General features: G+C 39.8%; 1 protein-coding gene across 4 annotated transcripts in view; it reads right to left on the bottom strand.

Annotated features, from left to right (window-relative positions):
* The window catches only part of LOC139765212 (VWFA and cache domain-containing protein 1-like), a 155,300-nt gene that overhangs the window by 85,174 nt on the left and 56,151 nt on the right, over positions 1 to 13,975 (bottom strand). For all 4 annotated transcript variants that reach the window (XM_071692515.1, XM_071692513.1, XM_071692514.1 and 1 more), the window contains exons 16-18: positions 7,348 to 7,494; positions 5,644 to 5,816; positions 3,664 to 3,873 (exon numbers count right to left, since the gene is read on the bottom strand). In XM_071692515.1, the coding sequence (XP_071548616.1) occupies positions 3,664 to 3,873; positions 5,644 to 5,816; positions 7,348 to 7,494 (530 nt within the window). The remainder of the gene's footprint in view (positions 1 to 3,663; positions 3,874 to 5,643; positions 5,817 to 7,347; positions 7,495 to 13,975) is intronic.

The raw sequence follows: 13,975 nt of genomic DNA on the forward strand, positions 1-13,975 counted from the left end.
AATAAAAAGAGTGTGGTTGAAAGAGCAGAGGAGGGTGTATTTAATTGTTTTGATCACATGAAGAGAATGAGTGAGGAAAGATTGACAAAGAAGATATATGTGTCAGAGGTGGAGGGAACGAGGAGAAATGGGAGACCAAATTGGAGGTGGAAGGATGGAATGAAAAAGATTTTGAGCGATCGGGGCATGAACATACAGGAGGGTGAAAGTCGTGCAAGGAATATAATGAATTGGAATGATACGGTATACCGGGGTCGACGAGTCTACGGGGAAAATGAAACACGATAAGTTCCCAAGAGCACTTTCGTGTAATAATCACATCATCAGGGGACACAAGAGAGGAATATAACAGTCAGTAGATATACAACGAAGAGACGTAGCTAGGACGCCATTTGGTAAACATGTGACTGTCCAAGACAGACAACGAGCGTATCATAAACTTATTGTGTGGACAGGAAGATGAATCGTTTACAAATCTTATCAACAATAAAGTTATCCAATTTGTATAGACTTTCACTAATATTAAGGTTGTATATCAACTAACTGTTATATTTCTCTCTTGTGTCTCCCCTGATGGTGTGATTATTACACGAAAGTGCACTTGGGAACTTGTGTTTCATTTTCCCCGTGGACTCATAGGAATATACATGATCACGCTCAGAATTGTGATCCTTTCATATATATATATATATATATATATATATATATATATATATATATATATATATATATATATATATATATATATACATATATATATATATATATATATATATATATATATATATATATATATATATATATATATATATATATATATATATATATACATATATATATATATATATATATATATATATATATATATATATATATATATATATATATATATATATATATATATATCTTTCTTTCAAACTATTCGCCACTTCCCGCATTAGCGAGGTAGCGTTAAGAACAGAGGACTGGGCCTTTGGGGGAATATCCTCACCTGTCCCCCTTCTCTGTTCCTTCTTTCGGAAAAAATAAAAAAAATAGAGAGGGGAGGATTTCCAGCCCCCCGCTCCCTCCCCTTTTAGTCGCCTTCTACGACACGCATGGAATACGTGGGAAGTATTCTTTCTCCCCTATCCCCAGGGATAATATATATATATATATATATATATATATATATATATATATATATATATATATATATATATATATATATATATATATATATATATATATATATATATATATATATTAAAAAAAAAAAAAAATTTTTTTTTTTTTTTTTTTGCTTTGTCGCTGTCTCTCGCGTTTGCGAGGTAGCGCAAGGAAACAGACGAAAGAAATGGCCCAACCCACCCCCATACACATGTATATTCATACACGTCCACACACGCAAAAATACATACCTATACATCTCAATGTACACATATATATACACACACAGACACATACATATATACCCATGCACACAATTCACACTGTCTGCCTTTATTCATTCCCATCGCCACCTCGCCACACATGGAATACCATCCCCCTCCCCCCTCATGTGTGCGAGGTAGCGCTAGGAAAAGACAAAGGCCCCATTCGTTCACACTCAGTCTCTAGCTGTCATGCAATAATGCCCGAAACCACAGCTCCCTTTCCACATCCAGGCCCCACACAACTTTCCATCGTTTACCCCAGACGCTTCACATGCCCTGATTCAATCCACTGACAGCACGTCAACCCCGGTATACCACATCGATCCAATTCACTCTATTCCTTGCTCGCCTTTCACCCTCCTGCATGTTCAGGCCCCGATCACTCAAAATCTTTTTCACTCCATCTTTCCACCTCTAATTTGGTCTCCCTCTTCTCCTCGTTCCCTTCACCTCCGACACATATATACTCTTGGTCAATCTTTCCCCACTCATTCTCTCCATGTGCCCAAACCATTTCAAAACACCCTCTTCTGCTCTCTCAACCACGCTCTTTTTATTTCCACACATCTCTCTTACCCTTACATTACTTACTCGATCAATCCACCTCACACCACACATTGTCCTCAAACATCTCATTTCCAGCACATCCACCCTCCTGCGCACAACTCTATCCATAGCCCACGCATCGCAACCATACAACATTGTTGGAACCACTATTCCTTCAAACATACCCATTTTTGCTTTCCGAGATAATGTTCTCGACTTCCACACATTCTTCAAGGCTCCCAGGATTTTCGCCCCCTCCCCCACCCCATGATTCACTTCCGCTTCCATGGTTCCATCCGCTGCCAGATCCACTCCCAGATATCTAAAACACATTACTTCCTCCAGTTTTTCTCCATTCAAACTTACCTCCCAATTGATTTGACCCTCAACCCTACTGTACCTAATAACCTTGCTCTTATTCACATTTACTCACATCTTTCTTCTTTCACACACTTTACCAAACTCAGTCACCAGCTTCTGCAGTTTCTCACATGAATCAGCCACCAGCGCTGTATCATCAGCGAACAACAACTGACTCACTTCCCAAGCTCTCTCATTCACAACAGACTTCATACTTGCCCCTCTTTCCAAAACTCTTGCATTCACTTCCCTAACAAATTAAACAACCATGGAGACATCACACACCCCTGCCGCAAACCTACATTCACTGACAACCAATCACTTTCCTCTCTTCCTACACGTACACATGCCTTACATCCTCGATAAAAACTTTTCACTGCTTCTAACAACTTGCCTCCCACACCATATATTCTTAATACCTTCCACAGAGCATCTCTATCAACTCTATCATATGCCTTCTCCAGATCCATAAATGCTACATACAAATCCATTTGCTTTTCTAAGTATTTCCCACATACATTCTTCAAAGCAAACACCTGATCCACACATCCTCTACCACTTCTTAAACCACACTGCTCTTCCCCAATCTGATGCTCTGTACATGCCTTCACCCTCCCAATCAATACCCTCCCATATGATTTACCAGGAATACTCAACAAACTTATACCTCTGTAATTTGAGCACTCACTCTTATCCCCTTTGCCTTTGTACAATGGCACTATGCACGCATTCCGCCAATCCTCAGGCACCTCACCATGAATCATACATACATTAAATAACCTTACCAACCAGTCAACAATACAGTCACCCCCTTTTTTTTTTTATAAATTCCACTGCAATACCATCCAAACCTGCTGCCTTGCCGGCTTTCATGTTCCGCAAAGCTTTTACTACCTCTTCTCTGTTCACCAAATCATTTTCCCTAACCCTCTCACTTTGCACACCACCTCGACCAAAACACCCTATATCTGCCACTCTATCATCAAACACATTCAACAAACCTTCAAAATACTCACTCCATCTCCTTCTCACATCACCACTACTTGTTATCACCTCCCCATTAGCGGCCTTCACTGAAGTTCGTATTTGCTCCCTTGTCTTACGCACTTTATTTACCTCCTTCCAGAACATCTTTTTATTCTCCCTAAAATTTAATGATACTCTCTCACCCCAACTCTCATTTGCCCTCTTTTTCACCTCTTGCACCTTTCTCTTGACCTCCTGTCTCTTTCTTTTATACATCTCCCACTCAATTTCATTTTTTCCCTGCAAGCAACTGCCGCAAATCCACACACTGCATCTCTACCTCGCTAGTCTTACTTTCAATAAAGTTTGGCCTTACGTGTGTCGTTTGCAGTAGGGGATTTGCCTGAGGAAGTAGGCCATGATGTACTGAAGGGTAAAGTCTCCCGCCACCACAGCCACGGGGTTACCCAAGGGCCCATGCAAGGGCTTGGTGATTGTGTACATCATTCCGGCTCCCCATTCATCGCAGTATGGTGTTGTCATCGAGATGGACCCGGGCTCCAACGATGACATAGCTAACAGGTACCTGCAATGAGTAAACTTCCATAGCTGACAAAGAATTAGACAGCATCTCGTACCACACCCAAATGTATATAAGGGATCGAGACCACTTGTCATTGGCCCTTTGAACATCAAATGTGATGATAGGATTTGTGGGGCCAGACTCTACGAACGTATGATTCAATCCTCACTGTGACTGCTTCTTTGTGTAATTCGTGAAGAGAGTTGTTAACCCAGTTTCTTTCCTTACGCTTCGAAGCTTTGGAATTCTACCCTCTCATGTCTTTCCCAATAACGATGAGCTGGCACATTCTAAAAGAGTTTTTCACTTCCCCAAATTCGTAAATACTTTCCCCTCTCTCCTCTTTTCCTCTTCATGATCCCCTCTTGATATGGACTTTTATATAAATAAAGTGATCACTATGAGAAAATGAACAGGAATGATTACAGTAAAATGTAATCACATAAGCAAAAATAACAGGCATATGTAATCAATGAGAAACACGATTGATACCCACACATGTTATAACCACTTGTAAGAAAAAGTAGAATATATTCACTGAAAATAATGTAATCACTTAAATGAAAAACAACACGAATGACATCTACAAAATTAGCGTTGAAGAATGTGTGGAAGGCGAGAACATTATCTAGGAAAGCAAAAAATGGGTATGTTTGAAGGAATATTGGTTCTAACAATATTGTATGGTTGCGAGGCGTGGGCTATAGATAGAGTTGTGCGAAGGAGGATGGATGTGCTGGAAATGAGATGCTTGAGGACAATATGTGGTGTGAGGTGGTTTGATCGAGTAAGTAATGTAAGGGTATGAGAGATGTGTGGTAATAAAAAGAGTGTGGTTGAGAGAGCAGAAGAGGGTGTTTTGATATGGTTTGGTCACATGGAGAGAATGAGTGAGGACAGATTGACCAAGAGGATATATGTGTCAGAGGTGGAGGGAACGAGAAGTGGGAGACCAAACTGGAGGTGGAATGATGGAGTGAAAAGATTTTGAGTGATCGGGGCCTGAACATACAGAAGGGTGAACGTCGTGCAAGGAATAGAGTGAATTAGAACGATGTGGTATACCGGGGTCGACGTGCTGTCAATTGATTGAACCAGGGCATATGAAGCGTCTGTGGTAAACCATGGAAAGTTCTGTGGGGTCTGGATGTGGAAAGGGAGCTGTGGTTTCGGTGCATTATACATGACAGCTAGAGACTAAGTGTGAACGAATGTGGCCTTTGTTGTCTTTTCCTAGCGATACCTCGCACGCATGCGGGGGGAGGGGGGTGTCATTTCATGTATGGTGGGGTGGCGATGGGAATGAATAAAGGCAGACAAGATGTATTATGTATATGTGTGTATATGTATATGTCTGTGTGTGTATACATATGTATACGCTGAGATGTATAGGTATGTATATTTGCGTGTGTGGACGTGTATGTATATACATGTTAATGTGGGTGGGTTGAGCCATTCTTTCGTGTTTCCTTGCGCTCCCTCGCTAACGCGGGAGACAGCGACAAAGCATAATAATAATAATAGTAATAATATGTATATATATATATATATATATATATATATATATATATATATATATATATATATATATATAAAACAGGAATATATACACTTAAAATGACATAATTACATACACGAAAAAAATATATCACACTGAAAGACTTGAATATTTCTATTATCAGTACGCATTCGTTTCATACCATTTGAGAAGGCATAACTAAACTTCACCATGTTAAATGTAAGTGTCTGATAACAATGTTAATGTTACCTTACCAAGATGTGCTCCTATGATCATAGGTTTGCTTCAGTTCTGTGCCAGGGTAGACTATAAATGTGCCATCCGCGGTCCCCATGAACTGCAACCCGATGTAATCGCTGAGGTTCAGTTTCTCCAGCCATATCTGTTCTGCTGTCTCGACCAGCTTTACACTCGCCCTGAAGTCTTTCTGTCGAATGCAGCCACTATATAACTTTCTTGTCTTTATATAGGATTTGTAAATGAATCAATGTCAGCTGGGATTAACATGGCGGCAAATATTATTATCAATGCTTGTTAAAAAACTGTTGTTTGGAGATCAAATGGGAGACCAGCTTGTCTAATCTACACTGTTTGTCTCCTTGCATGCAAGAAACAATCATGGGTCGAGCAGAACTTCCATCATACACACACACACACACACATTCACTAATCTTGGCACCAAACCTTTCACACGCACTTCCTCACCATGTCCTTCCAAACTTTTTAAGTCAAAGACAAAACACTGTCTTAAAACGGAATTTATGCGTAAAAATGCCACCAAGGAGCCATGTAAGAGGATGGTGGATTTGGGAGTAGCGTTCTACGCCTTCGAAGCATATTCCAAGAGGCGATTGACTCTCTTGATTGTACGGGATGGTGTTGCGTATTAATAGATAATACTTATGGCCTGAGTTTATTAAGTGGTATTGATCCTCTATGTGGTTTCCATTTCTGTCTCGAAAGATAGTATCCATAAGTTTTCAAACCAGAGACATTAAGCTAAACTGAACGACATTTTTCGAGCAGACTTTTCTAATTTTCTTTTATTTTTCTATCTTACACATCGGTGTTACACTGGCAAATTTCCATACATCTGGAACTTTTTTCCATAGCAAGTGATTTATTGAAAACGGTAATCAAGGGCTTAAATATGTAACTTTTTGACTCTTTTATCGTTTGCGGGTAAAACTCAAATCATGGCCTGCCGCTTTGTGTCTCCTGAGATCTGTCTCTTTCCCATGGATCTTCCTAGTGACTTACCTCCTCTGTATTTGTAGACTCATGACCCTTATAATCGCATCCTGTACCTTACCATATTTTCCTCTACATAATGACACCATCCGGTCCTATAGGGCATTAGACGCTGCCTGTGCTTAACAAACACGTTCAAAGTAGCTTTAAATACATTCGAATCCTCTTTTCAAAGTTCATATCATGTAGCCTCATACGTTCCAAGAATTTTCCCACACTTCCTAATCCCCTCAGCTTTAATGCTCATTTATTTTTCCTGCCACTTACCTATCGCATTTCGTATATTTTCAAGCCATTTCCTCCATACTTGCATCTGTTAGTGGTACAAAGTTGTTCTGACAGACTGTACCATTAACTTGGTTTGATCTACACTGGGTCATCTGTCCTTCTAGATGGGACTGCTCTTGGTGAAATACATATTTACTTCATTCCTGTTTCCCTCACCATCACCTTTTCTTACCTTTTTTCCCCCCTTTTGATCCACGTTATCTTTCACACCTTCTCGCATTATTATCATTTGGTACACATCACATCTGTTTACAAGTCGCTCTGCACATCTTCAATGGTACCAGGCTCTGTCATCTCGTCTCTTTCGCATTCACATACACACACACACTAATCCTGCACACACCGTACAAATCATAATCAATTACCCCCTCTACAGTTCCTCATGCCCCGAGGCTCCACAAGAAGGGGGGGTCTCTTACGGTGAGCACTTCGTCGTAAGGGCTCTTGCCCTGAAAGATGGAGTAAAGTTGCGTGATGGCTTTGTCATCCTCTCCCTTGACGTACGACAACACGTTGATGAAGCAGTCGGGCGCAAACTTCACCAGCCCTTCGTTCTTAACAACTTCCTGAAGCAGGTAGATAAGAAGTTGTCTTAATATCATTAAATGAAACTGCAGCTCTACGCACACACACACACACACACACACACACACACACGACTGGAGGAGGGAGGAAGGAAAGACACTGGAAGGTGTCGTAAGATGGGAGGAGGAAATCAAGGATTTGTAAAACATATTTAGAAGGCACGATCACAGCATCCGATCAGCTGAGGCGATTCCGAATGTGAGGAAAGAAAGCGCAACAGAATAACAATAGAGCAACAGTGGGTATCCCCTGGAGGACGTTCCTCGAAAGGAAATGCCCAAAACACCGAGCACACAGACTGCAGATAATAGTCAGCGGGGAGGGAGTAGGGGCGTGGAAAGCAGGTGCAAGATCTGGGGCAACTGAGCAGAATCATAAAGACTGACATAGTGGCGCACAGATATATATATATATATATATATATATATATATATATATATATGATCCACTTCCGCTTCCATGGTTCCATCCGCTGACAGATCCACTCCCAGATATCTAAAACACTTCACTTCCTCCAGTTTTTCTCCATTCAAAATTTTGGGAGCCTTGAAAAATGTGTGGAAGTCGAGAACATTATCTCGGAAAGCAAAAATGGGTATGTTTGAAGGAATAGTGGTTCCAACAATGTTGTATGGTTGCGAGGCGTGGGCTATGGATAGAGTTGTGCGCAGGAGGATGGATGTGCTGGAAATGAGATGTTTGAGGACAATGTGTGGTGTGAGGTGGTTTGATCGAGTAAGTAACGTAAGGGTAAGAGAGATGTGTGGAAATAAAAAGAGCGTGGTTGAGAGAGCAGAAGAGGGTGTTTTGAAATGGTTTGGGCACATGGAGAGAATGAGTGAGGAAAGATTGACCAAGAGGATATATGTGTCGGAGGTGGAGGGAACGAGGAGAAGAGGGAGACCAAATTGGAGGTGGAAAGATGGAGTGAAAAAGATTTTGTGTGATCGGGGCCTGAACATGCAGGAGGGTGAAAGGAGGGCAAGGAATAGAGTGAATTGGAGCGATGTGGTATACAGGGTTTGACGTGCTGTCAGTGGATTGACTCAAGGCATGTGAAGCGTCTGGGGTAAACCATGGAAAGCTGTGTAGGTATGTATATTTGCGTGTGTGGACGTGTGTATGTACATGTGTATGGGGGGGGGGGGGGTTGGGCCATTTCTTTCGTCTGTTTCCTTGCGCTACCTCGCAAACGCGGGAGACAGCGACAAAGTATAAAAAAAAAAAAAAAAAAAAAAAAATATATATATATATATATATATATATATATATATATATATATATATATAAATATATATATATATATATATATATATATATATATATATGTTCCTAACGCTACCTCGCTAACGCGGGAAATGGCGAATAGTTTAAAAGAAAGAAAAAGAATATATATATATATATATATATATATATATATATATATATATATATATATATATATATATATATATATATATATACATATATATATATATATATATATATATATATATATATATATATATATATATATATATTATATATATATATATATATATATATATATATATATATATATATATATATATATATATATATATATATATATATATATATATATATATATATATATATATATATATATATATATATATATATATATATATATATATATATATATATATATATATATATATATATATATATATATATATATATATATATATATATATATATATATATATATATATTATGAAGTCTGTTGGGGATGAGAGAGCTTGGGAAGTGAGTCAGTTGTTGTTCGCTGATGATACAGCGCTGGTGGCTGATTCATGTGAGAAACTGCAGAAGCTGGTGACTGAGTTTGGTAAAGTGTGTGAAAGAAGAAAGTTAAGAGTAAATGTGAATAAGAGCAAGGTTATTAGGTACAGTAGGGTTGAGGGTCAAGTCAATTGGGAGGTGAGTTTCAATGGAGAAAAACTGGAGGAAGTAAAGTGTTTTAGATATCTGGGAGTGGATCTGGCAGCGGATGGAACCATGGAAGCGGAAGTGGATCATAGGATGGGGGAGGGGGCGAAAATTCTGGGAGCCTTGAAGAATGTGTGGAAGTCGAGAACATTATCTCGGAAAGCAAAAATGGGTATGTTTGAAGGAATAGTGGTTACAACAATGTTGTATGGTTGCGAGGCGTGGGCTATGGATAGAGTGGTGCGCAGGAGGATGGATGTGCTGGAAATGAGATGTTTGAGGACAATGTGTGGTGTGAGGTGGTTTGATCGAGTAAGTAACGTAAGGGTAAGAGAGATGTGTGGAAATAAAAAGAGCGTGGTTGAGAGAGCAGAAGAGGGTGTTTTGAAATGGTTTGGGCACATGGAGAGAATGAGTGGGGAAAGATTGACCAAGAGGATATATGTGTCGGAGGTGGAGGGAACGAGGAGAAGAGGGAGACCAAACTGGAGGTGGAAAGATGGAGTGAAAAAGATTTTGTGTGATCGGGGCCTGAACATGCAGGAGGGTGAAAGGAGGGCAAGGAATAGAGTGAATTGGAGCGATCTGGTATACCGGGGTTGACGTGCTGTCAGTGGATTGAATCAGGGCATGTGAAGCGTCTGGGGTAAACCATGGAAAGCTGTGTAGGTATGTATATTTGCGTGTGTGGACGTATGTATATACATGTGTATGGGGGTGGGTTGGGCCATTTCTTTCGTCTGTTTCCTTGCGCTACCTCGCAAACGCGGGAGACAGCGACAAAGCAAAAAATATATATATATATATATATATATATATATATATATATATATATATATATATATATATATATATATATATATATATATATATATATCTTTTCTTTCTTTCTTTCAAACTATTCGCCATTTCCCGCATTAGCGAGGTAGCGTTAAGAACAGAGAACTGGGCCTTTGAGGGAATATCCTCACCTGGCCCCCTTCTCTGTTCCTTCTTTTGGAAAATTAAAAGAAAAAAAAAAAAAAAGAGGAGAGGATTTCCAGCCCCCCGCTCCCTCCCCTTTTAGTCGCCTTCTACGACACGCAGGGAATACGTGGGAAGTATTCTTCTCTCCCCTATCCCCAGGGATGATATATATATATATATATATATATATATATATATATATATATATATATATATATATATATATATATATATATATATATATATATATATATATACGCACATCCACATACATATCAACATATAAACGTAAATATACATATACACATACAGACATATACATATATACACATGCACATATTCATGCTTGCCTTCATCCATTCCCGCCCCACAGGAAGCATCATCGCCACCCCCTGCGTCAGCGAGGTAGCTCTAGGAAAAAGAAAAATGCCACATTCGTTCACACTCAGTCTCTAGCTGCCATGTTTAATGCATCGAAACCCCAGTTCCCTATCCACATCCAGGCCCAACAGACCATTCCATTGTTTACCCCATACGTTTCACATGCCCTGATTCAGTCCGTTTACAGCACGTCGACCCAGGTATACCACATCGTTCCAATGCACTCTATTCCTTGCACGCCTATCTCCCTCCTGTATGTTCAAGGCCCCGATCGCTCAAAATTTTTTTCACTCCATCCTTCCACCTCCACTTTGGTCTACCGCTTCTCCTCGTTCCCTCCACCTATGAACACATATCCTCTTTGTCAACCTTTCCTCCCTCATTCTCTCCATATGTCCAAATCATATACCCTCTTAGTCAACCTTTCCTCACTCATTCTCTTCATATGTCCAAACCATTTCAACACACCATCTTCTGCTCTCTCAACCACACTTTCTATTACCACTCATCTCTCTTCCCCTTTCAATACTTACTCGATCAAACCACCTCAAACCGCATATTGTCCTCAAATATTTCATTTCCAACACATCCACCCTCCTCCGTACAATCCTATCATATAGTTCATGCTCAGCAACCGTATAATATTGTTGGAACTACTATTCCTTCAAACATACCCATTTTTGCTTTTGGAGATAACGTTTCTTTCTTTCCACACATTCTTCATCCCTCCCAGAACCTTCGCCCCTTCTCACACCTTATAACTCACTTCCGCTTCCAATGTTCCATTCGCTGCTAAGTCCACTCCCAGATAACTAAAACACTTCACTTTCTCCAATTTTTCTCCTTTCAAACTGACCTCCTAATCAACTTGTCCCTCAACCCTGATGAACTTGAAGACCTTACTCTTATTCACATTTACTCTCAACTTTCTCATTTCACACACTTTCCCAAACTCTGTCACCAACTTCTGCAGTTTTTTACTTGAATCAGCCTTCAGTGTTGTATCATCGGCGAACAACAGTTGACACTTCCCAGGCCCTCTCATCCCCAACAGACTGCATACTCGCCCCTCTCTCCAAAACTCATGCGTTTACCTCCCTAACCACCTCATCCATAAACAAATTAAACACCGCCTACCGCAGACCGACCTTCACTGGGAACACTCACTCTCCTCTCTTCCTACTCGTACACGTGCCTTACATCCCTTATAAAAACTTCTCACTGCTTCTAGCAGCTTACCTCCCACACCATGTACTCTTAAGACCTTCTACAAAACATCTCTATCAACCTTATCATATGACTTCAACAGATACATAAATGCCACATACAAATCTAGCTGCTTTCCTAAGTATTTCTCATATACATTCTTCAAAGCAAACACTTGATCTTCACATCCTCTACCACTTCTAAAACCAAACTGCTCCTCCTCAATCTGATGATCTGTACATGCCTTCACTCTCTCAATCAATAACCTTCCATACAACTTTCCAGGGATATTCAACGAACTTATGCCTCTGCAATTTGAACACTCACTTTTATCCCCTTTGCCTTTGTACATTGGCACTATACATACATTCCGTCAATCCTCAGGCACTTCACCATGATCCATACATACACTGAATATCCTTACCAACCAATCAACAACACAGTCTCCCCTTTCTTAATGAATTCAGCTGCAATACCAGCCAAACACGCCGCTCTATCATCAAACACATTTAACAAAGCTTCAAGATATTCCATCTTCTCACTTCATCGTTACCTTCTCTCTCTCTCTCTCTCTCTCTCTCTCTCTCTCTCTCTCTCTCTCTCTCTCTCTCTCTCTCTCTCTCTCTCTCTCTCTCCCTGCCCCCTTCACTGATGTTACCATTTGTTCTGTTGCCTTACACATATTATTTACCTCCTTCCAAAACATGTTTTAATTCTCCTAAAGTTCAATGATACTCTCTCAGCCCAACTCTCATTTGCCCTCTTTTTCAACCCTTGCACCTTTCTCTTGACCTTCTGCCGCTTTCTCTTATACATCTCCCAGTCATATGCAATCCTTCCTTGCAAGTAGCGTCCAAACGCCTCTCTTTTCTCTTTCACTAACAACGTTACTCCATTCCACCACTCACTACCCTTTCTAGTCTTCCCACCTTTCTCATGTCATATGCATCTTTCGCACATGTCATAGCTGCTTCTCTAAATACATCATACTCCCTACCCACTCCCGTCATTTGCTCTGACTGACCTTTTGCCATTCTACGTACACTCAATCTCTCTTGGTACTTCCTCACACAAGTCTTCTTTCCAAGCTCACTTACTCTTACCTCTCTCTTCTCCCCAATATTCTCTCCTCTGTTTTAAAAACCTCTACAAATCTTTACCTTCGCCTCCACAAGATAGTGATCAGACATCCCTCCATCTACCCCTTTTAGCACATTAACATCCAAAAGTCTCTCTTTACACGCCTATCAATTAACACGTAAACTAATAATGCCATTTGACCTTCTCTCCTACTCACATAAGTATACTTATGTATATCTCTCCCTTTTAAACCAGGTATTCTCAATCACCAATCTTTTTCCAGCACATAAATTCACAAGCCCTTCACCATTTCCATAGAATTGAGTACGACAGCATATTTGATTTTCTCAACGTTATTCTATTCTACCATTAGGTGGGTGTCCTTAGTCCATCATTTAATGCATTCAAGCTTTCGCCTTCACAGAGGCATCATTTGGAATCTATAAAAAAAGAGAAAAATACTGCGTCTCTTTTTATAGATTCCTGATGATGCCTCTGTGAAGACGAAAGCTTGAATATAATAGATGAAAGACTACGGAAAACTGGTGTCTGACCACCCACCAAATGGCACAATAATAATGGGAAAATCAGAGAACATGGGAAAGATTAATTACTCTAAGTATACTGTCGTATTCAATTTTATGTGCATTAGCGAAGGCCTGTTCCCAGCGTATATATATATATATATATATATATATATATATATATATATATATATATATAGGGTTATTGGGATGGCCTTGATGAGGGTTTCAGTTGCCCGTGACATCTCAAATAACAAAACAAAACAAAAAAAAATTGTCAGTCAAAAAACGAATGCAGGCGAGACGAACAATTTTCCAAATGGACTGGAGGTTTACACGAGGCATGCCCAAGTAC

Source organism: Panulirus ornatus, chromosome 53, assembly GCF_036320965.1.
Source record: "Panulirus ornatus isolate Po-2019 chromosome 53, ASM3632096v1, whole genome shotgun sequence".
In the NCBI taxonomy this organism is placed as follows: Eukaryota; Metazoa; Arthropoda; class Malacostraca; order Decapoda; family Palinuridae; genus Panulirus; species Panulirus ornatus.